The sequence below is a fragment of the Suncus etruscus genome, chromosome 17 (assembly GCF_024139225.1).
Source record: "Suncus etruscus isolate mSunEtr1 chromosome 17, mSunEtr1.pri.cur, whole genome shotgun sequence".
Taxonomy (NCBI): Eukaryota; Metazoa; Chordata; class Mammalia; order Eulipotyphla; family Soricidae; genus Suncus; species Suncus etruscus.
The window spans coordinates 1,691,935-1,719,421 of record NC_064864.1 but is presented as its reverse complement, the minus strand read 5'-3'; the positions used below and the strand labels follow the sequence as shown (position 1 = coordinate 1,719,421).

General features: G+C 46.2%; 1 protein-coding gene across 1 annotated transcript in view; it reads right to left on the bottom strand.

Moving 5' to 3' along the window:
* PBLD (phenazine biosynthesis like protein domain containing) overlaps nucleotides 1-27,297 on the bottom strand; it is a 28,258-nt gene extending 961 nt beyond the window's left edge. The window contains exons 1-8 of the mRNA XM_049790503.1: nucleotides 27,175-27,297; nucleotides 11,803-11,902; nucleotides 11,230-11,328; nucleotides 9,060-9,169; nucleotides 7,221-7,250; nucleotides 3,709-3,797; nucleotides 3,282-3,460; nucleotides 675-737 (exon numbers count right to left, since the gene is read on the bottom strand). Coding sequence (XP_049646460.1) covers nucleotides 675-737; nucleotides 3,282-3,460; nucleotides 3,709-3,797; nucleotides 7,221-7,250; nucleotides 9,060-9,169; nucleotides 11,230-11,328; nucleotides 11,803-11,902; nucleotides 27,175-27,258 — 754 coding nt within the window. The 5' untranslated portion in view covers nucleotides 27,259-27,297. The remainder of the gene's footprint in view (nucleotides 1-674; nucleotides 738-3,281; nucleotides 3,461-3,708; nucleotides 3,798-7,220; nucleotides 7,251-9,059; nucleotides 9,170-11,229; nucleotides 11,329-11,802; nucleotides 11,903-27,174) is intronic.
* Nucleotides 27,298-27,487: the final 190 nt, after the last annotated feature.

Here is a 27,487-nt window from a genome sequence, read left to right as displayed (position 1 = left end):
ATTATAAAAGGCTGCGTAGTTGCTATTGGCTTCCATCTAATAAATTCATCTCTAGGGTTCTTGATTTAAAAACAACTGTTCGAAAAAAAAGAAAGAAAAAAACCAAAACTTGGGGTCAGAGAAATAGCACGGAGCTAGGGTGTTTGCCTTGCGTGCAGAAGGATGGTGGTTCGAATCCCAGCATCCCATATGGTCCCCAGAGCCAGCCAGGAGCGATTTCTGAGTATAGAGCCAGGAGGAATCCCTGAGCGCTGCCAGCTGTGACCCAAAATCCACCCCCCCCCAAAAAATAGAAAAAAATAAAAAGGAAAACAATTGTTCAACTTAAGTGCGTGACTGGGAAAGATACTAAAATGTGGTGACCTCCTCCCTCAATTCATGACATTATAAATCACCTCACTTGGCCAAAGTCATACAACCGGTTAAGTTCATTTGGCCAATGTTATTCAGCACTTAACCTCCTAAGGTGCCCGTGTGTTAGGAGAAAGAGCAGCAGGAGGTGTTCTGGACAGAGGGTGTTTGGAATGAGGGGCTCCAGGGAAAAGAACTCACAAATCCTTTTCACATGGGTAATACACAGCAATTTATGACATCTTCAAGTGGGCAGTACTTAAGAGAAGACATTCTCTTAAAATCAGGCAAATAAAAAATTAAATTGAAAAAGAGCATCTTACCACGCATCTCTTTCTTCCCCAGCTGCTGGGACCAGTAGCTGCTGAGAACAGTATGTGCAGAGCCTTGAAAGAAAAATTACGCTGTAATTACCAACAAAATAAGGGCGACTTTGTAGTGAATTTGGAAGCAATTACAATCAACTACCACAGGTGACTTAATCATCATGTTACCATGACCACATCGGAGAGTGGAAACAAGGGATGAACACACACACACACACACACACACACACACACAACACATATACAAGGAAAAACAAGAGGAACTGGAGCAATAGTACATCAGGTAAAGGAGTATTTTTTATTACTATTAAAATGACTAATTCTGGGACTGGAGCGGTGGTACAAGCGGTAAGGCATTTGCCTTGCCCGTTCTAATCTAGGATGGATCTTGGTTCAATCCTTGGAGTCCCATATGGTCCCTCAAGCCAGGAGCAGTTTCTGAGCACATAGCCAGGAGTAACCCCTGAGCACCACTGGATGTGGCCTAAGAACCAAAAAAATAAAAATAATAAATAAAATGACTAATTCTGGGGCCAGAGCAATAGCATAGCGGCAAGATAATTGTCTTGCATGTGGTTGACCTGGGTTCGATCCCCGGCATCCTATATGGTCCCTCCAATCTGCCAGGAGTAATTTCTGAGCACATAGCCAAAAGTAACTCCTGAGTGCTACTGAGAGTGCTCCCAAAACCAAACAAACAGACAGACAAAAGAATAGTAATTCTGGGGCCAGAGAGAGAGAACAACATGTAGAGCCTTTGCCTTGCACACAGAGGATCTGAGTTTGATTCCTGGCATAGGTTCCCTCAAACCCACCAGGAATAATTCCTGAGTGTATAGGTAGGAATAGCACCAAGCATTGCTAGGTGTGAACAGAAAAAAAGAAAAGAAAAGGAGAAGAAAGAAGAGGGGAGGAAAGGGGAGGAGAGGGAAAGGGAGGGGAGGAGAGTGTGAGGTTTTATACATTTTTATACATTTTATATTTGTTATATATTTTTTGAGGTTTTTATATATTCCTTTTGTATCTGTTCTCGCTGCCTGCTTTTCCACTCCCCCCCTTTTAAGGTAGGGGGCGCTGTTTGGAGGAAAGGCAGGGAGGGAAAGACCTTTTGACTGCAGGCAAGCGAGTCCAGGATTAGGAGCAGCTGGCTAGTTGGTAAAGGGTTTTGTTTCCGACCTTCTGGCCTCTTCTTACCCTCTTGTCTGTGTGGATTATTTCCCGAGGATCTATACGATTGGAACTGCGTTCCCTGTCCTTGTTGGATAGGGGAATGGAAATTGCCTTTTCTTTCTGGGAGCTCTGGGGGAATCAAACCTCAACCCACCTCCAAGAGAACGTGACTTTACAGAGAGGAGCTGGGGATCAAACTCAGGTCTGTCCAGGGTCGGCTGCCCCAGGTGCAAGGCAAACGCCCTACCGCTGTGCATGGCTCCTGCCCAATTCCGGAATTTTTTAAAAGGAACCCCTGGAGGTGTTGACTCAAGGACCCAGTTTTGTTATTACTATTAAAATTAATAGTTCTGGAGCCAGAGAGATAGTACAACAGGTAGGGTACATGCCTTGCACACAGTTAACCCAGGACCTATCCCTGGCATGAGTGTGGTCCCCCGAGACCACAGGACTAATCCCTGAGTGCAGAATGAGGAGTAAGCCCTGATCAACTCAAAGTCCACAATCAGAAGGATCACAGGGTTGGTTCCAGGGTCTGGCTATTGTAAATAATGCTGCAATGAATATAGGAGTGAGGAAGGGATTTTTGTATTGTATTTTTGTGTTCCTAGAGTATATCCCTAGAAGTGGTATAGCTGGATCATATGGGAGCTCCATTTCCAGTTTTTGGAGGACTCTCCATATTGTTTTCCATAAAGGCTGGACTAGATGGCATTCCCACCAGCAGTGAATAAGAGTTCCTTTTCCCTCACATCCCTGCCAGCACTTGTTCTTGTTTATTGTGACGTGTGCCAGTCTCTCAGTGTCGAGAGATGGTACCTCATTGTTGTTCTGATTTGCATCTCCCTGATGATTAGTGTTGCCTGACAACAGATGAGTGGCTAGAGAAATTGTGGTACATATACACAAAGGAATATTATGCAAAAACCAAGTCATGAAAACTTTTATACATGGATGGACATGGAAACTAATTATGCCGAGTGAAATAAGTCAGAGGGAGAGAGATAGACACATAATAATCTCACTTATGTGTGGGATTTAAGAAAAATAAAAGACATTACTGTAATAACACCCAGAGACAATAGAACTGAGAGCTGGAAGGACCGGCCATGATATGAAGCCTTACCATAAAGAGTGGTGAATGCAGATAGAGAAATAACTACACCAACAACAATCATGATCATGAGAGAGAAATAGAATGTCTGTCTCAAATACAGGCAGGGGTTGGGGGAGGAAGAAAATGGGGCTTTGGTGGTGGGAAGGTTGCACCGGTGAAGGGGGGTGTTCTTTTTATGACTGAAACCCAACTACAAACATGTTTGTAATCATGGTGTTAAATAAAGACATTATAAGATTAAAAATTTAAAAAAAGGATGACAGCAAAGTCACTCCACCCTCCATCTGTGTAACACTCCGGACCGAGTCAGAAAATACCTGTCACGGGGTCTTCAGCCACCCCCACCCACGGTGCGAAGTATCTAGAGTAGAAGTCCACGGCTTGGGGCTGGCTGCCGGCCTTTCCCTTCAGGGTGACGATGAGTCCCCTCACCTTCCCCGTGTTTTCAACTTGCAGCAGACTCTGCGCATTCACCTTCAGGTTCTCCAGGAAGGACCTTGTTGGGAAATGGAGCGGATTAGGACACAGACAGGCACAGGTCCCACAGCCCCCTGCTGTGAAGCGAACTTCACAGGGGGCTCAGCGGGCAAGGGGGCACGAGTGGGGACGCCATCCCCCTTGGGATACATTTCTGGGGGCAGCTAAGCCATATTTTCACCGAACACGGCTCAGCCAGGCCACTCCCACCTGGGACCTGGGTAGCGGCCTTCACCAAGTGTGGGCAAGGTGGCAAGTCTGGTTCACCTGTCATAGTTGTCACTGAGGCGGACGAGGAGTTTGCGGGTGTCTGGAGAATAGCGGACGTCCTGGACGACTGTGTCCCCGAGGGCTGTCTGCAAGACAGAGCAAAAGGTCCTCAAGAATGAGCTCAGGGTCAAACCCTTTGCCTTCTCCATGGGGAATTACATTGCATGAGTGTCTGCGTGGACCTGACATACCAGCACTGTACATCCCAAAGCGTGTTTCAGTTCAAATTTGGGGGCTCAAGTTATTGCCAGAGGAAGCGAGATTCCTGCCACCAAAAAAGCTTTGAACAGGGCTTGTGCTTTTCTGAGAGCGGAGGTGGACAGTGTCCACAAGTGGGTCTTTTAGGTGCTGGAGAAACAGAACAGCAGGCAAGGTCTGGCCTTATACAGGGTTAAACCAGGTCTGGTCTTAGGCACCTCATGTGGTTCTCTGAACCCCATTAGAAGTGACCCCTGGGGCCGGAGAGATAGTACAGCGGTAGGGCATTTAATTGCATGCAACCGACCTAGGACCGACCCGGTTCGATTCCTGGCATCCCTTGTGATCGCCCAGCCTGCCAGGGCAATTTCTGAGCACCTCTGGGTGTGGCCCAAAAACCAATTAATCAATAAAGTTTAAAAAAAGAAGAGGGGGCCGGGAAGGTGGCGCTAAAGGTAAGGTATCTGCCTTGCAAGCGCTAGTGTAGGATGGACTTCGGTTCGATCCCCCGGTATCCCATATGGTCCCCCCAAGCCAGGGGTGATTTCTGAGCGCATAGCCAGGAGTAATCCCTGAGCGTCAAACGGGTGTGTCCCAAAAACAAAAAAAAAAAAAGAAGAAGAAGAGATCTCTGAGTGCAAAGCCAGGAGTAACCTTCGAGCATGGCAGGACATGGCAAAATAAAAAATCATTGTTTAACATCTTGCGGTTCTGAGAGAGATCGGATGGTGACTGACAAAAACCCCTCTAATCATCCTGAGGCATCCAGTTGCCCACAGAGAAGATGACAATCCCATGGCAGTTGTCCAGCTAAGGTTTTAGAATCTCTGCCCCTCTCTAGGGCCTGGACTACGCCAGATCCCAGGTCTGTGCTGCGATTGTGTGTCTGTGATCTGATGGGCCAACGTCTTTCTCTGCAGAGACGAGACTGCAGAGATTCCTGCAGTCAGATCCCACCTATTCCATCCCTGAAGGGAGATCCAGCCCATAGAACAGGGATTTTTTTTTTTTTTTTTTTTTTTTGGTTTTTGGGCCACACCCGTTTGACGCTCAGGGGTTACTCTTGGCTATGTGCTCAGAAATCGCCCCTGGCTTGGGGGGACCATATGGGACGCCGGGGGATCGAACCGCGGTCCTTCCTTGGCTAGCGCTTGCAAGGCAGACACCTTACCTCCAGCGCCACCTACCCGGCCCAGAACAGGGATTTTTAAGTCAATCTGAAAATCTAATTCTCAGCTAGGGATTGTATTGCCAGGTTCTAGGCCTATAAAGTGACTTTATCGCTCTATCTAAAACCCCTTCTCAGCGCCTCATTTTCCAAATTTTCTAAATTTTCCAAACTGACCTTGAGTCTCAGAGAGATCAGGTGACGTTCTTTCTGTCATGAACAAATCTAACACTAGGATTGTCGTATTTATTCGAGTATAACGCATAATTTTTTTTTTTACCAAAATAAAGAAATCAAAGTTTGGGTGCGTGTTATAAACGAGGGCTGGGGTGGGGTGGCAGTGGCGGCCGGTCCAATGAGGGTGCAGGCGAATTGTGAGTTTGCACTGGCTTATCTCTCGTGACATCCTGCGTTCAAACATCATGGGAAGACATACCAAAAGAAATGATCATCCAGAGTTTTTGGAAGACAGGCATCAGCAAAAAAGGGAGGGCACAGAAGACGACCTGCTGTGGAATTCAGACTCAGAAGAAAGCAAAGAAACTGGAGAAACATGTTCCTGCCAACTGGGACACTGATGAAAAATTAACTCGAGAAGGATGGGGACAACTCTTTAGTGGATCTGATGATGAATCTGACTTGGAAGCATTTTAAATAAATATTGCTACTGGTCATTTTAGTTTGGTATTGTGTTTTACCAGTTTACGTTGTCAATAAATGATTTTTATCATGGCTGCACGTGTTCAACAACGTTTTTTGTCAATTACAATGCTTGGTGTGAAACAAAATTTTATACCGATTTTTTTGTTTTGTTTTGTTTTGTTTTTTGTTTTTTGTTTTTTTTGGGCCACACCCGTTTGATGCTCAGGGGTTCCTCCTGGCTAAGCGCTCAGAAATTGCCCCTGGCTTGGGGGGCCCATATGGGACTCCGGGGGATTGAACCGCAGTCGCGGTCCTTCATTGGCTAGGGCTTGCAAGGCAGGCACCTTACCTCTAGCGCCACCTGACCGCCCCCCCTTTTTTTTTTTACCGATTTTTAATAGAAAATTAGGGGTGCACGTTATACATGAGTGCACGTTATACTCAAATAAATATGGTACCTTCCACTTGCCTGGCAATCGGATGAATGCTTTTAGGAATCAGCATTCACAGATGCCAGAACTGAGCCCATGGTGCTTCTTCAGACGCTTTGAAAACTTAGACAAGGTCAAACACTAAAATTATCCTCAATGCCACAGTTGGAGATTCTCTGAGAATCTTGCTGCCCACAAGGGGAGGACAACAGTGGCTCCCAGATCTTCTGTGGGACAGTTGCAGTTACAGTTCTAATGCAACTGGCTCTCAAAGATGTTCTTTTCATTCTTTTTTTTTTTTTTTTTTTTTTGGTTTTTGGGCCACACCCGGCGGTGCTCAGGGGTTACTCCTGGCTGTCTGCTCAGAAATAGCTCCTGGCAGGCACCGGGGACCATATGGGACACCGGGATTCCAACCAACCACCTTTGGTCCTGGATCGGCTGCTTGCAAGGCAAACACCGCTGTGCTATCTCTCCGGGCCCGTTCTTTTCATTCTTATTATTTATTCCCTCCCTCACAGAGAGCCCTTTAAGATGTCAGGCCCTCAGGACTAACTTCTCTGTCAAGGTGCCCCTGCCTCCCTGCTCCCACCATCGAAGCACACACCTGATCTCTGTGCCTGCCTCTAGGGTAGAATTGAGGGACACTAACAGCTACTAGGTAGTTTTCTCTCTTTGCTTTCACTTTCTGCCTGGCTCACTGCAGCCCTCACCTTCCCCCCTTCCACTCTACTATTAGCCTGGAAGCTAATAGTTGAGAAATCTACCATTTCACCAATTAATATTCAAACTCATGAAGTCCAGGGAGTGAGACACTAGCCTTACATGCAGCCAACCCCCAAGGGCCCCTACAACCTGCCAGAAATGACCCCTAAGCACTGCCAGCTGGGATCACCAAAACCAAAAAAAAAATGAAATGAAATTCAAACCTCCAATGCACTGTCACTATTCATCCAAGCTAAGTCTGGGTTGTTTAGACTGGGCAAGGCCTCTCTTGAGGGATCTGACTTTCTGTTTGAACAATGACAAATGACCAGATCACAGGAGCACAGATAAGACTTTTCACTCACCTTTATCAAGTCCTTTACTTCATGGAAGTCCTAGATGGGGGACAAGACAGCGTCACTGTAGAACAAGCAGGCTGTTGGCTGAGCACCATTATGGCAATAATTAGAAAGGGGGACAGTGGGTGGGTGTGTGTCTTGCACAAGGTCAACCTGGGTTTAATTCTCGGCACCACATATGGTTCCCCAAGCTCCATCAGAAATGATGCCTCCTGAGCACAGAGCCAGATGTAAGCCCTACGCACAGCCAGGGCTTTACTTGATCCAAAATCAAGTAAAGGAAAGAAATAGTTAAAGGGCCAAAGAGATAGTGTAGCAGGTTGGACACTTGCCTTGCACAATCCAACCCAGGTCTGACCCTTACTGGACCACCTATTGTCCTCTGGGCCCTGACAGGAGTGATTCCTGAGCACAGCTAGGTGAAAAGAAATAAAAAGGAGGGAGATGGGGGCCATTGGTGGTGAGAAGGTTACACTGTAAAGGAGGGGTGTTCTTTCTATGACTGAAACATAACTACAAGCATGTTTCTAATCATGGTGCTTAAATAAAGATGTTTTTAAAAAAGAAAGGAAAGGAAAGAAAGGAAGATGAAGAAAGAAGGAAGGAAGGAAGGAAGGAAGGAAGGAAGGAAGGAAGGAAGGAAGGAAAGAAAGAAAGAAAGAAAGAAAGAAAGAAAGAAAGAAAGAAAGAAAGAAAGAAAGAAAGAAAGAAAGAAAGAGAGAGAGAGAGAGAGAGAGAGAAAGAAAGAAAGAAAGAAAGAAAGAAAGAAAGAAAGAAAGAAAGAAAGAAAGAAAGAAAGAAAGAAAGAAAGAAAGAAAGAAAGAAAGAAAGAAAGAAAGAAAGAAAGAAAGAAAGAAAGAAAGAAAGAAAGAAAGGGGGCCGGGCGGTGGCGCTAGAGGTAAGGTGCCTGCCTTGCCTGCGCTAGCCTAGGACGGACCTCGGTTCGATCCCCCGGCGTCCCATATGGTCCCCCAAGCCAGGAGCGACTTCTGAGCGCATAGCCAGGAGTAATCCCTGAGCGTCACCGGGTGTGGCCCAAAAACCAAAAAAAAAGAAAGAAAGAAAGAAAGAAAGAAAGAAAGAAAAGAAAGAAAGAAAGAAAGAAAGAAAGAAAGAAAGAAAGAAAGAAAGAAAGAAAGAAAGAAAGAAAGAAAGAAAGAAAGAAAGAAAGAAAGAAAGAAAGAAAGAAAGAAAGAAAGAAAGAAAGAAAGAAAGAAAGAAAGAAAGCTGCCAAGTGTGGCCCAAAAATATGAGGAAGGAAGGAAGGAAGGAAGGAAGGAAGGAAGGAAGGAAGGAAGGAAGGAGGGAGGGAGGGAGGGGAGGGAGGGAGGGAGGGAGGGAGGGAGGGAGGGAGGGAGGGGAGGGAGGGAGGGAGGGGGGAGGGAGGGAGGGAGGGGGGAGGGAGGGAGGGAGGGAGGGAGGGAGGGAGGGAGGGAGGAAGGAAGGAAGGAAGGACGGAAGGAAGGAAGGAAGGAAGGAAGGAAGGAAGGAAGGAAGGAAGGAAGGAAGGAAGGAAGGAAGGAAGGAAGGAAGGAAGGAAGGAGAAAAGAAAGAGGGCCAGAGAGATAACACAGCAGTAGGACATTTGCCTTGCATGCAGCAGAATCAGGACAGACAGTGGTTCGAATCCCAACATCCCATATGGTCCGGAGCCAGCCAGGAGTGATTTCTGAGTGCAGAGCCAGGAGTAACCCTTGAGTGACACCCCTCCAAAAAAAAAGAAAGAAAGGAAAAAAGAGGAAGGAAGGGAGGGAGGAAAGGAGAGAGGGAGGGAGGGAGGGAGGGAAGGAGGGGGGAGGGAGGGAGGGAAGAGGAAGAGAGGGAGGGAAAGGAGAAAGTGCTGACCTGAGGGTTGGCTGGATAAAGAGGCAAGTCCAGGACGATGCCATCCTCCACTTTCCTGGCCTTGAGTACCCCGCTCAGAGTGTCAAAGGTCAGAGTGCTGTTGATGTTTTCTGGGCAAAGAAAAAAGTGCACTTGTCAGAAAAATGCTTGAGAAGCAACCAAGAAATAAGAAAATCCGTCTTGCTCCTGTTTGTCCATGTTTGACCACTGCTGCAAGGTCCTCTCTGGTCCTCAGGGATTGTCTAGCGAAGGGGAAATCCTCACAGCTTCTACCTTGGGGGCCAAGAAAATCATTTCTTGGATTGACACCAAAGCACGTGGCTTCCGATCCCAGCTCCTACCTGTTACTCTCTGTAACCTGAAACAAAACTTCGAAGGCGGCACCCCCAAATGTTTTAATTGGAGGCACCCAGTATCCAGGGCCTTCAGAGACACTCTACCAAGTGACACTCTACCAAGTGTCTAGCCCAGGGGCTCCTCTGAGTAAACATTCCTACCATGGGCTGGTCGGTGCTTGGTCTAGTGGCCCAGCAGGGCTCCGGGTGGGCACCGGAGGCACACTCAGGGGTGCTCAGCATCCTCCCAGTCTGCACAGTTACTCAGGAGCAATGCTGACTTCAGTATTGATTTCCTCAAAAACTCCCCAATGTGGGAGACTGCAAGGTCGGCCTCCTCTCTAGGCCTGCGCTTCACACCATCCAACCTGGACTTTACACGAGACTCAATTTCACTAAGGCCATTTTTATTTTTCAAAACCCAGTTCCTAAACCATATCTGAGCATGTCTGCTTATCCTTATTCAAAGAAAAATTAAAGTTATCTTTTAAAAGCATTGGGGACAGATAGATATCACTGTGGTAGGGCATTTGCCTTGCAAGTGGCTGATCCAGGCATCCCATATGGTCCCTCCCAACCCCCCTGCCTGCCAGGAGCAATTTCTGAGCAGAGAGCCAGGAGTAACCCCTGAGCAGTGCTGGGTATGGCCCAAAAAAAAAAAGAAAAAAAGAAAAAAGCATCAGCAGGGATGCAGGGGAACAGAGCGATAATAAGTAGGTAGGGCATTTGCCTTGCATGATCTGGGTTCAAGTTTTGGCATCTCATCTAATTTCCCAAGCTCACCAGAAATGATATTTGAGCACAGAGGCAGGAGTAAACTCTGAGCACCACCAGAGTATAGTCCAAAAACAAACCAAAAAATGTTTTCTTTTTTTTTTTTGGTTTTTGGGCCACACCCGGTAACGCTCAGGGGTTACTCCTGGCTATGTGCTCAGAAGTTGCTCCTGGCTTGGGGGACCATATGGGACGCCGGGGATCGAACTGTGGTCCGTCCAAGGCTAGCGCAGGCAAGGCAGGCACCTTACCTCTTGCGCCACCGCCTGGCCCCAAAAAATGTTTTCTAAACCATTAATAAAGTCTGGGGACAGAGCCTCAAATATGCAGGGGCTTGAGTTTGATCCTTAGCTCTGCACAGTCCCCAGGCATCGCTGGGTGTAGCCCTTGGGAGGGCTGGCCCATCGCCGCAGGTCACTCCCATTTTCCCCTCCTCCCCCCAACCTCTGGTCCCAAGCAGTAATGCCAGAATCCAACACAGACCTGCCCTATGGGGGCAGCCAGGGTAGCAGGCTTGGCCCCAGGATGCTCACTGAGCACTGTTTGGGGAGTGTCCACTACACCAGAAAATGACCAGGAAGCATCATTCTCTTCTCTCTTCTTTTTTTTTTTTTTTTGGTTTTGGTTTTGGTTTTTGGGTCCCACCGGGCAGCACTCAGGAGTTTCTCCTGGCTACGCTCAGAAATAGCTCCTGGCAGGCTCACGGGACCATGTGGGATGCTGGGATTCGAACCACCATCCTTCTGCACGCAAGGCAAACGCCCTGCCTTCATGCTATCTCTCCAGCCCCAGAAAACATCATTTTCACAAAACCATAACAGCTCCTGTTGAAGAAGGCCTCACTCTGAGTGGTCTCTTCTGCCGGCGCTCATCCCTCGGGAACTGCCTGTCACTGTCATCATGCCCACGACCAGTCGGGTGCCTGGCATGTGCCACAGCCTGGGCCCACACTCTTGCTCCCACTCCAGCCCTTTGCCTTAGGCCCACGGACAGGAGGGTGAGAACTGTCTCGAACCATTGGCCGTGGGGTGAGTAAGGGTGGTGGGAGGAGAGGACGGTACTTAGTTTGTAAAACAGCACAGCCGCAGAAGCCAGGGTGGCGTGGCCGCAGAGCGGGACCTCACTGGCCGGCGTGAACCACCTCAGTCCGAAGTGGGCACCTGAGGAGGAGAAGAGAAGAGGTCACTCGTCTGCTTACAAGGGGGTCTCGTGGAATCAATATGTTGCATAAGAGGGAATAAAGTGTAAGGAAACAGCCTTGGACCCCCTCCCCAGGGCTGGATCTGGAGCTGATGTCCTCAAATTAACCAACACGCTCACACACACCTGGAGAAACTGAAAATTTGATTCTTCTTCTCCTCCAGGGAGTAAGGCAAATTTCCCAGAAATATTAGAGAAAATGTTCTGGGAACCATTTAAATTGGCATTAAAAGGCATGTTTAGGGACTGAAGAAATAGTACAGAGGCACTTGCCTTGCATGGAGTTAATCCAGATTTGAGCCCTAGAGCCACATACGGTCCCAGAGTCCTACCAGGGACCATTATTCGTGAATAACGGCACAGCCAGGAATAAGCCAGGAATAAGCCCCAACCACCTCCCCCTCCCACACACACCAAAAAATATGCAGATTTACTTCGTGTAAAGTCTTCTGTTGGGTTTAATTTTCGGATGAAAGCCGTTTCAGACAAGTTCATTTCCCTTGCGATTTTTTGATGCATGTCTTCATCCAGTTGCTAAATTAGAAAAACAAACTACTATTTACACTTCAGAAATACAAACTGGCTTTTTTGGGATAAAAATAAAAGTCATTAGTTTATGACTATTAAACTTTATATAGATTTAAAGAAACTTGAGTTGGTATAAAAAGATAGCCAACTGAATGGAAGAAACTACTTGCACACCAGACATCACATAAAGGGATAATGTCCATAGAGAAAGCAAAGCCTGCACAAAACTCAACAATAAAAACCAGTAACCTGCTCAAAAAATGAGAAGAGAATCTGAACAGACATTTCCTGAAGAAGACATATTGTGAGAACCAAAGCTCCCTGGGCCTAGAACCAAGGTGGCCCAAGCCCCCAGTAAAGCCACTGTAAAATATTTTTCCACTCTATAACTTACCCTTAGGTAGAGGTTGTTAGCCCAAAGATAAAACCATAAAATGTCCCCTCTAAAGGGCAAGACCCTCCCTGTTCTGCTGAAATAGAGGAACTAGGTGGGTCCAAATGTTTCTCCAGATAAGGACCCCTTGACACAAAGTTGAGTCAGGAATGAGCTGGGACATCAATTCTAAGACATGATGTGATTTGTGTGCAAATGGAAATGGGTCAGGATGAACTGCTTTTATTAACCAATGAAATGCTTCAGTTGTTGAAGCCCGTAAAGTCCTATAATGTAGGGCCCATATAAACTGCTTGAAGATTTGATTCGGGGCCCTGGTCAACTCCACTAGTTGAATGAGACTTGGGCCTTGGCTAGCCGAATAAACCCCTTTTGCACCTTGCATTCTCGGAGGTGGCCCTTGACTCTGTGCAAACTGGAATGGTCAACTCAAACCCTTACAATATGAGTGGCCAGTAGGCATAAGAATAAGTATGTGGGGCCGGAGAGATAGCATGGAGGTAGGGCGTTTGCCTTTCATGCAGAAGGTCATCGGTTCAAATCCCGGCGTCCCATATGGTCCCCTGTGCCTGCCAGGAGCAATTTCTGAGCATGGAGCCAGAAGTAACCCCTGAGCACTGCCGGGTGTGACCCAAAAGCCACAAAAAAAAAAAAAAGAATAAGTATGCATGGCCACATATTACCAAGGAAATGTAACCACCAGTGACAATATAGGAACAACCAGTGTTGGTGAGGATGTGGGGTGAAGGGAGCCCCATGTCCTGTTGGAGGGAATTCTGTCTGGCTCAACCTCTGCAGAAAATAATAGCTTCCATGTGACCTAGAGATTTCACTTCTTTTTTTTTTTTTTTTTGGTTTTTGGGCCACACCCGTTTGACGCTCAGGGGTTACTCCTGGCTATGTGCTCAGAAATCGCCCCTGGCTTGGGGGGACCATATAGGACGCCGGGGGATCGAACCGCGGTCCTTCCTTGGCTAGCGCTCGCAAGGCAGACACCTTACCTCCAGCGCCACCTACCCGGCCCCGAGAGATTTCACTTCTTAGAAACTGTCCACAATACACAAAAACAGAAGCCAGAGCAATAGCACAGCAGGTAGGGCATTTGCTTTGCGTGGGGCCAACCTGGGTTCGATTCCAGCACTCTATATGGTCCCCAGAGTCCCACCAGGAGTTAATTCCTGAGTGCAGAACCAGGAGTAACCCCTGAACACTGCTGGGTATGGCACAAAAATAAACAAGCATGGGCCAAAGAGATAGCATGGAGGTAAAGCATTTGCCTTCCATGCAGAAGGACGGTGGTTCAAACCCCAGCATCCCATATGGTCCCCCGAGCCTGCCAGGAGTGATTTCTGAGTGTAGAGCCAGGAGTAACCCCTGAGTGCTGCCAGGTGTGACCCCCCCCAAAAAAAAATAAACAATAAATAAACAAACAAAAACACATCAATTTAAAACTATATGAGGACATCTATGTTCATTGAGACATTTAATACAATGTTTCCAGTCAGGGCAGAGAAATACCTGAATATTGGAATATAAATATGAAGAAATGGATGTTTATTTTCTCAAAACTCAACATAATCTAGTTAATTTTGTTTGGGGCCACACTGGGAATGCTCAGTGGTTACTCCTGGCTCTGCACTCAGGAATTAACTCCTGGTAGTGTTCAGGTTATCTTATGGGGTGCCAGGGAATGAACCCAAGTTTTTCACGTGCAAGGCAAATAAGTGCTCTACCTGCTATACCATTGCTCTGGCCCTTTCTTTTAATTTTCACTTGAGCTTTTCTGTCAGAAGCAATTATTGTAATAGTTAGAAGAGCTACTTATAGCCCAACACATAGTAAGTGATAGATAAATCTGAGCTTTCTTATTTTGAGTGACTTAAAGCCTTAAGATTAATGTTAAGGAATAGAAGTGATAGTACAATGGATAGAACATTTGTTTTGCATGTGGCCAACCCGGGTACAATCCTTGGCATCCTATATGTTCCCCAACCCTGCCAGGAGTACGTTCTGAGTGCAGAGCCAGGAAAAACCTCTGAGCACCACTAAGGGTGTGGCCCCCCCCCAAAAAAATAAAAGATTAGCTATAAAGTTTAAGTTATACTCCTAGATCTCCCATATCACATGATTATTGTAGCGGAAGCCTCATCACCCCATCCCACAGGAATTGGGGGCTGAAGGCCTGGAAGCAAATGCCGACACAGGAAATAGTCTACACAAGGAGATAAAACAGGTTCAGAAAACTTCCGGGGCCTGGAGAGATGGCACAGCGGCATTTTCCTTACATACAGCTGACCTAGGAGGGACCTGATTAGATTCCTTGTATCCCATATGATCCCCCAGCCTGCCAGGGGCAATTTCTGAGTGCAGAGCCAGGAGTAACTCCTGAGCACTGCTGGGTGTGGCCCCAAAACCAATCAATCAACCAATAAATAAGTAAAGTTTAAGAAAAAGAAAAAGAAGGGGCCGGGTAGGTGGCGCTGGAGGTAGGGTGTCTGCCTTGCAAGCGCTAGCCAAGGAAGGACCGTGGTTCGATCCCCCGGCGTCCCATATGGTCCCCCCAAGCCAGGGGCGATTTCTGAGCACATAGCCAGGAGTAACCCCTGAGCGTCAAACGGGTGTGGCCCAAAAACCAAAAAAAAAAAAAAAAAAAAAAAAAAAAAAAAAAAAAAAAAAGAAAAAGAAAAAGAAAACTTCCACCACACGCTCTCTACAAGTAGGCAAAGATACCAATGGGCAGACGGGCTAGCTGTGGAACCAAAACCACAAGTAGATTCTCTGAGAAGAGAAGGACCACACCATGGGTGGAGAATAGGTAGGGGTAGGGGGCCAATCCAGAGGTACCTCCAGTTCATGAGTGGCCAGCACAAGCAAAGAAGATTTATCCTGAATAGGGTAAAAACCAGTTACTCCCACAGATGATTATCCCTTTAAGATGCTGCAGACAGGAACATGAATGGCTCGAAGATAAAGTTTGGCAGATAAAAGGGCCTCTTGCCAGGTTCCTGGGAGAAATCAGCCGTCCATCAAGTGACAGCTATACCAAAAAGCAACACTGAGGGAACTTGGTAGAAATGCAGAGTTTCAGAGCCGGAGAAGTTAGCTGAGAAGCAAGAGTTTATAGTTTGCCTGCTGGAGACATCATCTACATTCATTCCACGCATCCCTTGTTTCCACAGGCACCTACCCAGATTTGGGACCCTCAAAATCCCATCTTTACAGTCCCAGAGAAGAGTCGCAGAGATAATACAGAAAAGGAAGATGTGTGCTTTGCACACAGCTGACCTTGGTTTGATTCCTGGCATCACATATAGTACCCCAAGCACCTCCAGGGGTCACTACTAAGCACAGAACCAGGAATAACCCCCTGAGTACCACCGGGGGTGACCCAAAATCCTAAATAAATAAAAAGATGAGGCTTTGATCTGGACTTAGAACAAGGGCAAATTGGGGTAAGTTAGAAGGAAAAGGTGGCAAAAGAATTTTGTGTCAGAGCCTCTAGGACGAATCTCTCGACCTTTTCATTCATCCTGGTAAGTGACCTGCAAAGCCTTGGACCTAAGGGGCGCCATGAGCCCAGGCAAGAAAATTAGAACAGCAGAGATAAAGTAGGACGAGAGCCTGGGGATTAGGTCCGACTGGGTTTGCCTTTCAGGCTGCAGGGGGCAGCCTTCCTCCGATCTCAACCAAACTCGTGGCTTGTCCTTCCCTCTTGGCCTATTGTTTTCCTCAATCTTTAGGACAGGAATCAGGAATCTCTAAAAAGCATCAAAGTTTTTTTGCAAATGACAGCCTTCTTCTTCTTCTTTCCTTCCTTCCTTCCTTCCTTCTTTCCTTCCTTCCTTCCTTCCTTCCCTCCTTTTCTCCTTCCTTCCTTCCCTCCTTTTCTCCTTCCTTCCCTTCCCTCCTTTTCTCCTTCCCTCTTCTTTCCCTCCTTTCTTTTTTCCTTTCTTCCTTCCTTTCTTCCTTCCTCCCCTCCTTTTCTCCTTCCTTCCCTCCTTTTCTTTCTCCCCTTCCCTCCTTTTCTCCTTCCCTCCTTTTCTACTTCCTTCCCTTCCCTCCTTTTCTCCTTCCTTCTTCCTTCCCTCCTTTCTTTTTTCCTTCCTTCTTTCCTTCCTTTCTTCCTTCCTTTCTTCCCTCCTTCCCTCCTTCCTTTCTTCTTTTTTTCTTTCCTTCCAAAAAGTTTATTAGAAAGAAGAAAATCAAGAAGAAACTCCCCATGTGGAGAGGTACTTAGCATTGGACTAAGTTCCTTTCTTCCTTTCTTTTTTTCACATTAGAACATTTTACTAACCACAAGCTCTCTGTCCTCTCTCTCTGGCTAGATCACACCAATCACCAGCAGGGTTTCTACAACCATAATTTCTGCTCCAAGACATTTTCAGTGCATTCACTGGTAAAGTAAATGATCTGAGGAAGTAGATAGTAGCTAATCTGTCCCATAGGCCACTGACTTTCTTACCTGGAACCTAAGATCAAAATAATAGTGAACCATGAGGTGCCGGGAAGGTGGCGCCAGAGGTAAGATGTCTGCCTTGCAAGCACTAGCGTAGGACAGACCGTGGTTTGATCCCCAGTGTCCCATATGCCGCCCCCCAAGCCAGGAGCGATTTCTGAGCGCATAGCCAGGAGTAACCCCTGAGCGTCAAACGGGTGTGGCCCAAAAACCAAAAAAAAAAAAAAAAGAAAAATAGTGAGCCATGAGAATTACTAATGTTGCTTTACCCTTGAGAGCTGCAGAATAAAAACATTAGAAATGCTGGATTGTGGGCCCGGAGAGATAGCATGGAGGTAAGGTGTTTGCCTTTCATGCAGGAGGTCATCAGTTCGAATCCCGGTGTCCCATATGGTCCCCCGTGCCTGCCAGGAGCAATTTCTGAGCATGGAGCCAGGAATAACCCCTGAGCGCTGCCGGGTGTGACCCAAAAACCACAAAAAAAAAAAAAAAAAAAAAAAAGAAATGCTGGATTGTGACGTGGACGCTTTTCCATTGTACTGTGCAAGTTTGAGCTCAAGCAGTATATGAGATTTACAGCTTTAATGCCCATTTTTCTTTGACAATCTCACATGAATCAAATTCCACCACTCAAACAGAGCTATATTTGTTTCTCTAAGTTTCAATGTATGGCCTTGGGACACAGGCCCATCACTATAGGGGCATGAGATTAATGGTAATGCAAAATAAAGTTTTTAAATACTCCCATCTTGTGGCAGTTCAGAAAAAAGGCAGCAAGTCCTGCTCCCCATTCATTAGTCCCTCTGCAACAGATTTCTGCAAAGGACAGTACTTATATTTTGGGGGTTTGGGGGCTACACTTGGGACTTACTGCTGGCTATGAACTCCCAGTAGGACTTGGGGAGTATATAGAGATCAAACCCTAGGCTGAGTAAAAGACAGGCACTGCATTATCTTTCTGGCCCTAAAGGAAAAGTACATGGGTATAGGAAATTCTAAACCAGTGGTCCTCAAGCTATGGCCCGAGGGCCACATATTGTATTTGTATCTGTTTTGTTTCTTCATTGCAAAATAAGATATATGCAGTGTGCGTAAGAATTCGTTCATAAGTTTTGTTTTTACTATAGTCAGACCCTCCAATGGTCTGAGGAACAGTGAACTGGCCCCCTGTTTAAAAAGTTTGAGGACCCCTGTACCATCCAGGAATGGGCCAAGTTATAGTTTAAAGGGCTGGTCAGATGCTTGACATGTAAGAAATCTAGATTCAATCCCCCATATTGCAAGGTCCCCCAAATATTACATGGAGAAATTCCTGAGCTGAGGTTCGCCAATAGCACCAGTGGGCATGACTCACCAAGACCCAATAAATTGAAAATAAAAATAATAAATGTTCCAGGAAAAAAGATAGGAGATTCCTTCTGAGACACCTGAATTTCCTGTTGTGAGTTATGTCCATGGGGTGCAACACTCAAACTGTGGGGCAGCTTTGGTTCCAAATGGTTCTTTGTAGGTCCAGGGGGCAGGAAGAGCTTGAGTCTTACCCAGCAGTGCTCAGGGACTACTCCAGGTGGTACTTAGGGAACTGAGCTGGGTTGGCCACATACAGGCACAGAGGAGGCAGGAATGTCTGCTACAGAGGCAGGCAGGGAAGAGGGCAGAGGGGAGAGGAAAACCTGGGGACATCAGTGGTGGGAAGTGTGCGCTGGTGAAGAGTGTTGTACACTGACTGTAACGCAATCATGAACAACTTTGTAACTGGATAAAAACTGTATTATGAACAACCTTGTAAACTACAGTGTTTAAATAAAGTAATTGAAAAAAAGACAGGCATTGAAGGAATGATAAGAGTGTTGTATGGGAGAGTGGTGAGGAAAGTACAGGAGTGAAGGCACTCGCCTTGTCTGCAACCATGAGTTCAAACCCCAGCACCACATAGGGTCACCCTGAACACAGAGCCAAAAATAAGTCCTGAGTTCAGTCAGGTGTGGCCCCCAAACAAAAGAATGATGCATATTGTTGTATTAAAAAGTCCTGGACGGGGGGTGGATGATGGCGAGATGGATGGAGGGAGGCCTTTCTCCTCCAATCCAGGCCACGTGCCTGCCAGCCCTTCCAGGCATGTCTGAGGGTTTAGCATATCCTCGAGGAAAAGACTGACAGCAAATCAGGTTTCAGGAGACATCAGCTTTCTTCAGACCCTGGCCAACAGGTGTGGCCTCTATCTTAAACTTATTTAAGCATGCTTTCTTCAGCCGCCCAGCATCTATCCCTCCATGTTGCCAACCTCTCTGGCTTCTTCTTCCTCCTCCTCCATCTCTCTCAATCTCCCCTCCAAATACTCATCCTGCCCCTGAGGTGATCCTCTTGATACCTCCCAAAGACCCCTCCCAGAAATGGGCAGGTCTTACTAGCAGGTAAGGTTATGTAGAAGGTGGGGGTGGGGTGACAGCATATGACCAGTTGGGAAATAAGGGACACTGTACATGGACACGAAGGGGACTGACTGAAAGCTAGTGAGGTGGTTAAAAGCACAAACTCTGTGGTCAGGCAGATCTGGGGTGGCATCCTGAAGTCACTCACTTAGAAGTGTGTGACAGGGTGCCGGAGAGATAGCCTGAAGGTGGGGCCTTTGCCTCACATGTAGAAGGACTGTGGTTCAAATCTCGGCATCCCATATGGTCCCCCGAGCCTGCCAGGAGCGATTTCTGAGCATAGAGCCAGGAGGAACCCCTGAGCGCTGCTGGGTGTGACCCAGAAAAAAAAAAAAAGAAGTGTGTGACATCAGGAAAATTACTCAACTCTGCCTTCAATGGAGGATAAGACTGTTAGAAGTAGAAATATTAGAAGAGAGAAAGGTTAAAAGGTGAAAAGGTCGGGGCCGGAGAGATAGCATGGAGGTAAGGCGTTTGCCTTTCATGCAGGAGGTCATCAGTTCAAATCCCGGCGCCCCATATGGTCCCCTGTGCCTGCCAGGAGCAATTTCTGAGCCTGGAGCCAGAAATAACCCCTGAGCACTGCCGGGTGTGACCCAAAAACCACAAAAAAAAAAAAAAAAAAAAAAAAGGTGAAAAGGTAAACGGTAGTTAGTGCTGTGTTTGCCTTAAATTTGCCCAGTCGCTGCCTTTACAAAGTTAAAGTTTTGTTCTAGAACCCAGTGGTCAGTCCTAGGACACAGGAAGCTGATAAGATATGAGACTGGAACTCTCTAGAGACCTCAGGTCACCTGACTCGGCCTAGTCACAACTGTTCAGTGACCCTCTCACTAAGGAAGGCACCAAGTTTGGGCATGGCCAATGCACTAGGAGCTTCCCCATGGATTCAAGCCTGGACTGAATATAGTATTATTCTACACTTGTTTTTTCCTCAGCCTGCAACCCACCAAACAGTAAGAGGACTTTTAGTGTTCTCTCAATTTAATAAGGAAAGGAGGAACAGAACAAGTAGTTCGGGGGCTAAAATGGAACATTCCTCTTTAAAAGTCCAAGACCACGGGCAGGATAGGGCATTTGCCTTGCAGAAAGCCAAACTGGATTTGAGCCTTGGCATCTCATAAGGTCCCCCAAGACACTCAAGAGTCTGCCCAGAGTGACCCCTGGATGCAGAAACAGTGTGACCCTTGCCCCCAACATTTTTTTACCTAAGCTTTCTTTTGAGATGTTAGTCTCACCTGGATGATCAGACCCACCCACACCTGGTATGGAGCAGACTGTTTTAAATAAAGAATAAAAAAGTGAGGCTGAGGGGGAGATGAGAGAGAAGCAGGAGGCAGAGAGGAAAGAGGAGAAGCAGCCGAAAACAGCAGAGCAAAGGGGGGGAAACCATAGCGGGGGGGAGGGCATGGCATGGCAGACAGGGCCATGGAAATGGCATGGCAGACAGGGCCATGGAATAAAAGCAAGCTGACTCCGATGAAACTTTAACTGACTGCTGCTTGTGAATTATTTCTCTGCTGTTATCCTGCTTCATCAGACCCATAGGCCTAAACTTAGGGCTCTCAAACTCGCGAGTACAACATTTTGTAGCCCTGCCCTAAAGGAATCTTTTTTTTGTTTTGTTTTAGTTGTTTGGGCCACACACCCCCAATGTTCAAGGCTTACTACTGACTTTGCACTCAAGGATCACCCTGACTTTGCCTCCTGCGGCCCCCAGGTAAATTGAGTTTGAGACCCCTGGAAAGGATCAAAACACGGTGCCTGGGGTGGCCTCACCCAATATGTGGGTATCTATACACTTTAAATTTTTTTTTGTTTTTGTTTTTGTTTTTGGGCCACACCCGGTAACGCTCAGGGGTTACTCCTGGCTATGTGCTCAGAAGTTGCTCCTGGCTTAGGGGACCATATGGGACACTGGGGAATCGAACCGCGGTCCGTCCAAGGCTAGCGCAGGCAAGGCAGGCACCTTACCTTTAGCGCCACCGCCCGGCCCACACTTTAAATTTTTATTTAAGACAGGAGTAAGCACTGCTGGATGCCAGATAAATAAAAAATGCAAGATCAGTCCTCTATGATGTACTAGAAATGTTCATTAATGTTTACAAAAATAACCAGGCTGGAGGCCGGAGAGATAGCACAGCGGTAAGGCGTTTGCCTTCCATGCAGAAGGACGATGGTTCGAATCCCAGCATCCCATATGGCCCCTGAGCCTGCTGGGGGTGATTTCTGAGCGTAGAGCCAGGAGTAACCCCTGAGCGCTGTGGAGTGTGACCAAAAAAAACATACATAAATAAATAAATAAATAAAAATAATCAGGCTGATATACAAATGCTGCAGTTGCTTCTAGCACAGTACCCACCATATAGTAAACAGTAAATGCTACTAGGCTGGAATCAACGCACATGTGAGCACACAGCAAAGCCGCTGTTTGTGGATGATTGGAACAGGAAGGCTAGGAGGCAGCTCACAGGCTGAGCACATGCTTTGCATGCAGAAGGTGGTTTCATACCAAGGACACATGTCTCTGTCCCCCACCCCCCAACACATAGGCCTATGTAGCTCCCAAAAGAAAAAAATTTCCAGGAAAATATAAATTTTGAAATCGCTGTTCCATGTTCTGATTAATGTGTTTGGTTTTTCTTCCCCTTCATATAGTATTAATGTGTTGTTTTGTTTTGTTTTTTGTTTTTTGTTTTGTTTTGTTTTGGGGCCACACCCAGAGGTGCTCAGGGTCTACTCCTGGCTGTCTGCTCAGAAATAGCTCCTGGCAGGCACGGGGGACCTTATGGGACACCGGGATTCGAACCAACCACCTTAGGTCCTGGATCGACTGCTTGCAAGGCAAACGCCGCTGTGCTATCTCTCCGGGCCCAGTATTAATGTTTATAATGTGAATTTTTTTTCTCAGTGACTTGATCTTGAAAGGTGAATGCCAATGGAACTTTAGAAAGTAGAAGTCCTGGAAACTTTGTTACCCAGAATCATTTACTTTCCTTTCAGCAATCGTTTTATCAAGAATTCAGAAAACTTGGAACTGGAGCGATAGCACAGTGGGTAGGGCATTTGCTTTACAGGTGGCACATGGTCAACGGTTCAATCTCTGGCATCCCATAGAGTCAGTCCCCCGAGCCTACTAGGAGTGATTTCTGAGTGCAGAGTCAGGAGTCACCCCTAAGTGCCACTGGGCATAGCCCACAAACAAACAATTTTTTCAAAAAACTCAAAGAGTAATCATCTAATCTTTTTCATTATTTATTAACCATCCTATTGATATTGCAGTATAACTAAATGCATTGTTCTCCAGATGAAGAGCTACGAATGCCAATCCTTTCTCCAAGTCTTTAACTTGGGTGAGCAGATTACTCTCATCTCAGTAAAATCTTAGATAATTTTACACAGAAATACCCCTCCCACTCGGGGGCTGGAGCAATTACAAAGCAGGGAGGGCCTTTTCCTTCACACAGCTAACTCGAGTTTGACCCTGGCATCCCAAACCTGCCAGGGGTCATTTATGAGTGCAGATCCAGGAGTAACCCCAAAACCCCACCAGAGGTGACCCCCTCAAAAAAAAACAAACAAAACAAAAATGAAACAAACTCCTCAAAAATATATTCCTTTTGAAACCCTAAAATATGTTTGTCTTGTTTGTTTGGGGACTATACCTGGCAGTGCTCAGGGCTGCACTCAGGGATCATGCCTGGCAGGGCACAAGGAATTTCTCTACAGTACCAGAGTTCAAGCCCAGGTCAGGCATATGCAAAGTAAATGCCTTTCTCTAGTAATATCTCTGTGGCGTGCGATCTAGCGTCATAAGCATTTTCTTCCACACAAATGCTGTCGAGTACCCGTTGTTCTTGAGCTCCAGGCCGGCCACTGAAACGGGTCGATGTGCCTATTTATCCAGTAGACTTTGAGCCCCTCAAGGGCACCCAGATTTCCTAATCTTTGTACCTCCTGTCCCTATCTCTGTGCCAGGCTCCTGGTAGAGGCTGACAGATATTTAAGAAATCCTTTAATGGGGCCGGGCGGTGGCGCTAGAGGTAAGGTGTCTGCCTTGCCTGCGCTAGCCTAGGATGGACTGCGGTTCGACACCCCCCCTCCCCGGCATCCCATATGGCCCCCCAAGCCAGGGGCGACTTCTGAGCGCATAGCCAGGAGTAACTCCTGAGCGTCACTGGGTGTGGCCCAAAAACAAACAAAAAAAACAAAACAAAACAAAAAAAAGAAATCCTTTAACAACTGAGTAAATGCCTCTGAGGCTGAGGTCAGCACAAGAAAACTTACTTGTCTTTCTCTCTTTCACTGTTCTACCAAGACAGTGCTCTTTCTAGATGTTTTACCTCTCCAGTGTGATCCAGTCATGCATAAAAGACATGAGGTCAAAGAGCTAGGACAGCAGGTAAGACCTTGCAAAAGGCCAGGAACAGCAACAACAACAAAAAAAAATCCAAGAACAGAAATTAGAGATGGCTCAAAGGTCTGGAGTGTGTTCCTGGCACACAAAGGTTCCATCAGCTGTGGTCCTGGGGGTCCTCAGCACTTTGGAGAATCACCCCTTCCACCCAAAACAAACAAACAAACAAAACACACAATGATTTAAGGACAAAAGTCAAAGTTTATATCTAAGTAGTCTTGCAAATGTATGTATACTTATTTTTATCAGTTACATTTTGAGCAGTGCTAAATTAGCCTGAAGGAGAGCAGAATTCTCATATCCACAAAATAAACACCTGGCGAACTACTCAAGCGGAACCTGTTTTCTCTGACAGACACCAAGTTCACTTGGAGTAACAAGCTCAAGGCCCAGAAGTGAATCAGATTTAAAATCCCCCAATATGATGGACTTCCTTGTCTTCTTTCTCTTTCTTCCATTCAAACTGAGGCATATTTTTTACGTTGGTTATACCTACTTTTCCAAAAATTTATGTATATATGTTTCTTTTTATTTCCACACCAGACTGTGCTCAGGGATAACTCCTGCTTCTGCACTCAGAAATTTGCTTCACGATGGTGCCTTAGTAGGGCATTTGCCTTGCACGAGGCTGACCCAAAACGGATCTGGGTTCGACCCCGACTTCCCACATGGTCCCCCAAGCCAGGAGCAATTTCTGAGCACATAGCCAGGAGTGGCCCCTGCGCATCACCGGATGTGCCAAAAAAAAAAAAAAAAGAATTTGTACCTGGTGTGTAGCCCAGGGCCGGGATTGCCATTGATTGCCAGGGAATGAGCCCAGTTTTACTATCTCTCTGGTTTCATTCAGTATATTTTAAAAGAGAGGTTTTTAATTTTGATTGGTAATGAATGGCGTGGAGATTAAAAGGAGTTAAATTGGGAGAAAATGCTCATTCTTAGCATAGGATAAGAATTTGGCACATAGTGGCCAGGACACAGTAGCACAGCAGTAGGGCGTTTGTTTGCCTTACACACATGGCCGACCTGGGCGGAACCTGGGTTCGATCTTTGGCATCCCTTAAGGTCCCTCAAACCTGCCAGGATTGATTTCTGAGCACAGAGCCAGGAGTAATCACTGAGCACCACCTGCTGTGGCCCAAATTAAAGAAAGGGGGGGAAAAGGGAATTAGGTATATAAATCACCTGAATCTATTATCAGAACTCTTCAAGAAGGTTAAAAGGAAACGTGGAGCAAGTAGTGTTAATACTCTTGATCAGCAATTTTAGTCAATCTCATAATTTCCTGACATAAAATTACATTTCCCTGATTGTTTCTGAAGAAAAGTCATGATTTAGAATCGGTTGTTAATTATTCTCTCACTAAACCTCCCAATTCTTGTGTAATTTGAGCAAGTGTTAACTTTCTGACTTCCTGTACTAGGGATGGAAAATGCCAGGTGCAAGGTAACATCATGAGAGTAAGAAGGTGAGACTAGGACACTTGATGGCCAACTGAGCACTCCACTTGAGGGAGAAAACTGAGTGAACCAAGGGTTCAATAACATTCACACACACGCCTGGCTGGGAAGGTAGCTCAGGAGTATATATGCAGCATGCAGCATTATCTATGTAGCATGGATGACACAGGGCCACCTGACATGCTACCTAACATATTAATAAGTATTATCATTTCACTGAAATCCCAGCCATTTCCTGTTCCAACAGCACACTAACAGCTCCCCAGGTTTCGTGTTTCAACCAATCCCAGATTCTAATCAGTCTGTGATGCAGTCAAAAAAAATTTTTAAGTGGGGAAGAGGGCAAAGCTCTCTGGTGAAAGTCAATCCTTGGCACCCCATATGGCCTCCTGAGTTCCCCCAGGTTCCCTGAAACTAGAGCCAGGAGTAAGACCCGAGCATAGTCAGATGTGGCCCGTAAACATAGATAAGCAAGTTCCATGAATGATTTCCATGTTCAGACAAGCCTGGCTGGTAGAGTACTCTCTGATAATCTGCTGTCTTCGGTTCTCAGAGGGCTCCATATGCTGTCTTGCTTCCTAATCCCCAGGAAGCATTAAACTCCTCAGGCCAAGGCACTCAGTGACCTTGGTAACTCCTGTTTAATATTTTTCCCGGGGCCCAAAGCCATAATACAGCAGGGATGGCACTTTTCTTGCATTTGGCCTGCCGAGGTTGGATCCTTAATACACCAAAGGGTCCCCAGAGCACTGCCAAGATTGATCTCTGAGCACAGAACCAGGAGTAACGCTGAGCATTGCCAGGTATGACCAAAAATAAATTCTAATGATATGACATAAAGGTGCAATGAAAGAGATCCAGAATTTGGACTCTGATGCTCCAAACCCTGTTCTATTTTAATAGCAAGATTTTCAATGTCTTGCCATTACTATAATGTTGGGTTTTGCTTTCTCTGTCATTTCAGAGAATACATTCTTCAAAACTAATGGTCTAAATTTTGGTTTGGGAGTGGTTTTGTCTACTGTGAATTTCCTTCTTTTCTGACAGATACCAAGATTACGATACTTTAAAAATCTTATTTATCTGGGGGGGGGATCTTATTTAGTAAATTATAGTGCCTGAAATAAAAATATTTTTAAAAAGAACTGAGAAAAAATTGTATTGATGCTACATTTAAAAAAGTTAAATAATATCTCATGTTGAATCATTCTTATTTTCTTATTAACAAACTTCAGTTATTATTTGGGGGGCCACACTTAGCTTAGAAGTTATTTCTAGCACTACATTCAGAACTACTCCTGGCATGCTTGGAGGACCATATGAAATGCCCATGATGGAATCCAGCCGGGTTTGTGCAAATCAAGCGTCCTTCCCACTGTACTGTCACTCTAGCCCTCACAAGCACAATTTTTTTTTTGAACAAGATGGGCCTGAGTGATAGCACAGTGGGCAGAATGTTTGCCTTACATGCAGCCGACCAGGGTTTAATCCTTGGCATCTCATCTAGTCCTCCAAGCCTGCCAGGGGCGATTCTGAACACAGAGCCATGAGTAACCCCTGAGCACCATCAGATGTGGCCCAAAAATCAAACAAGCAAACAAAAGATATTCAGAAGGTAGTACAGAGAAGGGCCTTTGCCTTGCACGTGATTGGCCTGGGTTCAATCTCCACCTTCCCACGTGGTCCCCAAACACCGCCAGCAATGACCCCTGAGCACAAAGCCAGGAATAACCCCTATGCACTGCCAGGGATGGCCCAAACACCACAAAGATGAATAATAAAAATCTAAAGTTTTTTCAGCTAGAATATTTTATGCTAAAATATTATCGCCTACTCAAATAAATCTATCTGATTTCTACATTTGGTGCTAATGAAAACTGGTGTGTGTGTGTGTGCGTGTGTGTGTGTGTGTGTGTGTGTGTGTGTGGTCACATCTGACAGTGTCTGGGGATTCCCCCCCCCCCCACCTGGGGACCATACAAGGTACTCAGTGTGCAGGGTTGTTCCTGTTGGCGCTGAGGAGGCGCCATATGTGGTGTCCCAGGCTGAATACCAACTTCTGGATCGCAAAGCAAAGCAGGACTCTCTAGCCCTTTGGACCATCTCTGAGCCCTCACGTACTCACGTTTTCTAGAAGGCAAACAGCAGCCGGGTTCCCACGAAAAGCTTCTGCTGTGAAAGCGTCTGCGATGAAAATGGGGAGCTTCATTTCCCTTGCTGGCTGATTTCTGTGAGCTTTGACACTTGCTGCGAGTCTGCTCTGTTTCTTATTACTGAAAAAAAGAAGTTAATGTTTTACTTGGTATATAGAAGCAATTAGCAAGCAGATCCCAGGTACCAGGTCAGGCGATTGTCCCAATATACCTACAATGAAAGGTACTTGATGTTTGAATACGTATCCACATTTAGGATGGTTTTTTGTTTGTTTGTTGATGGTT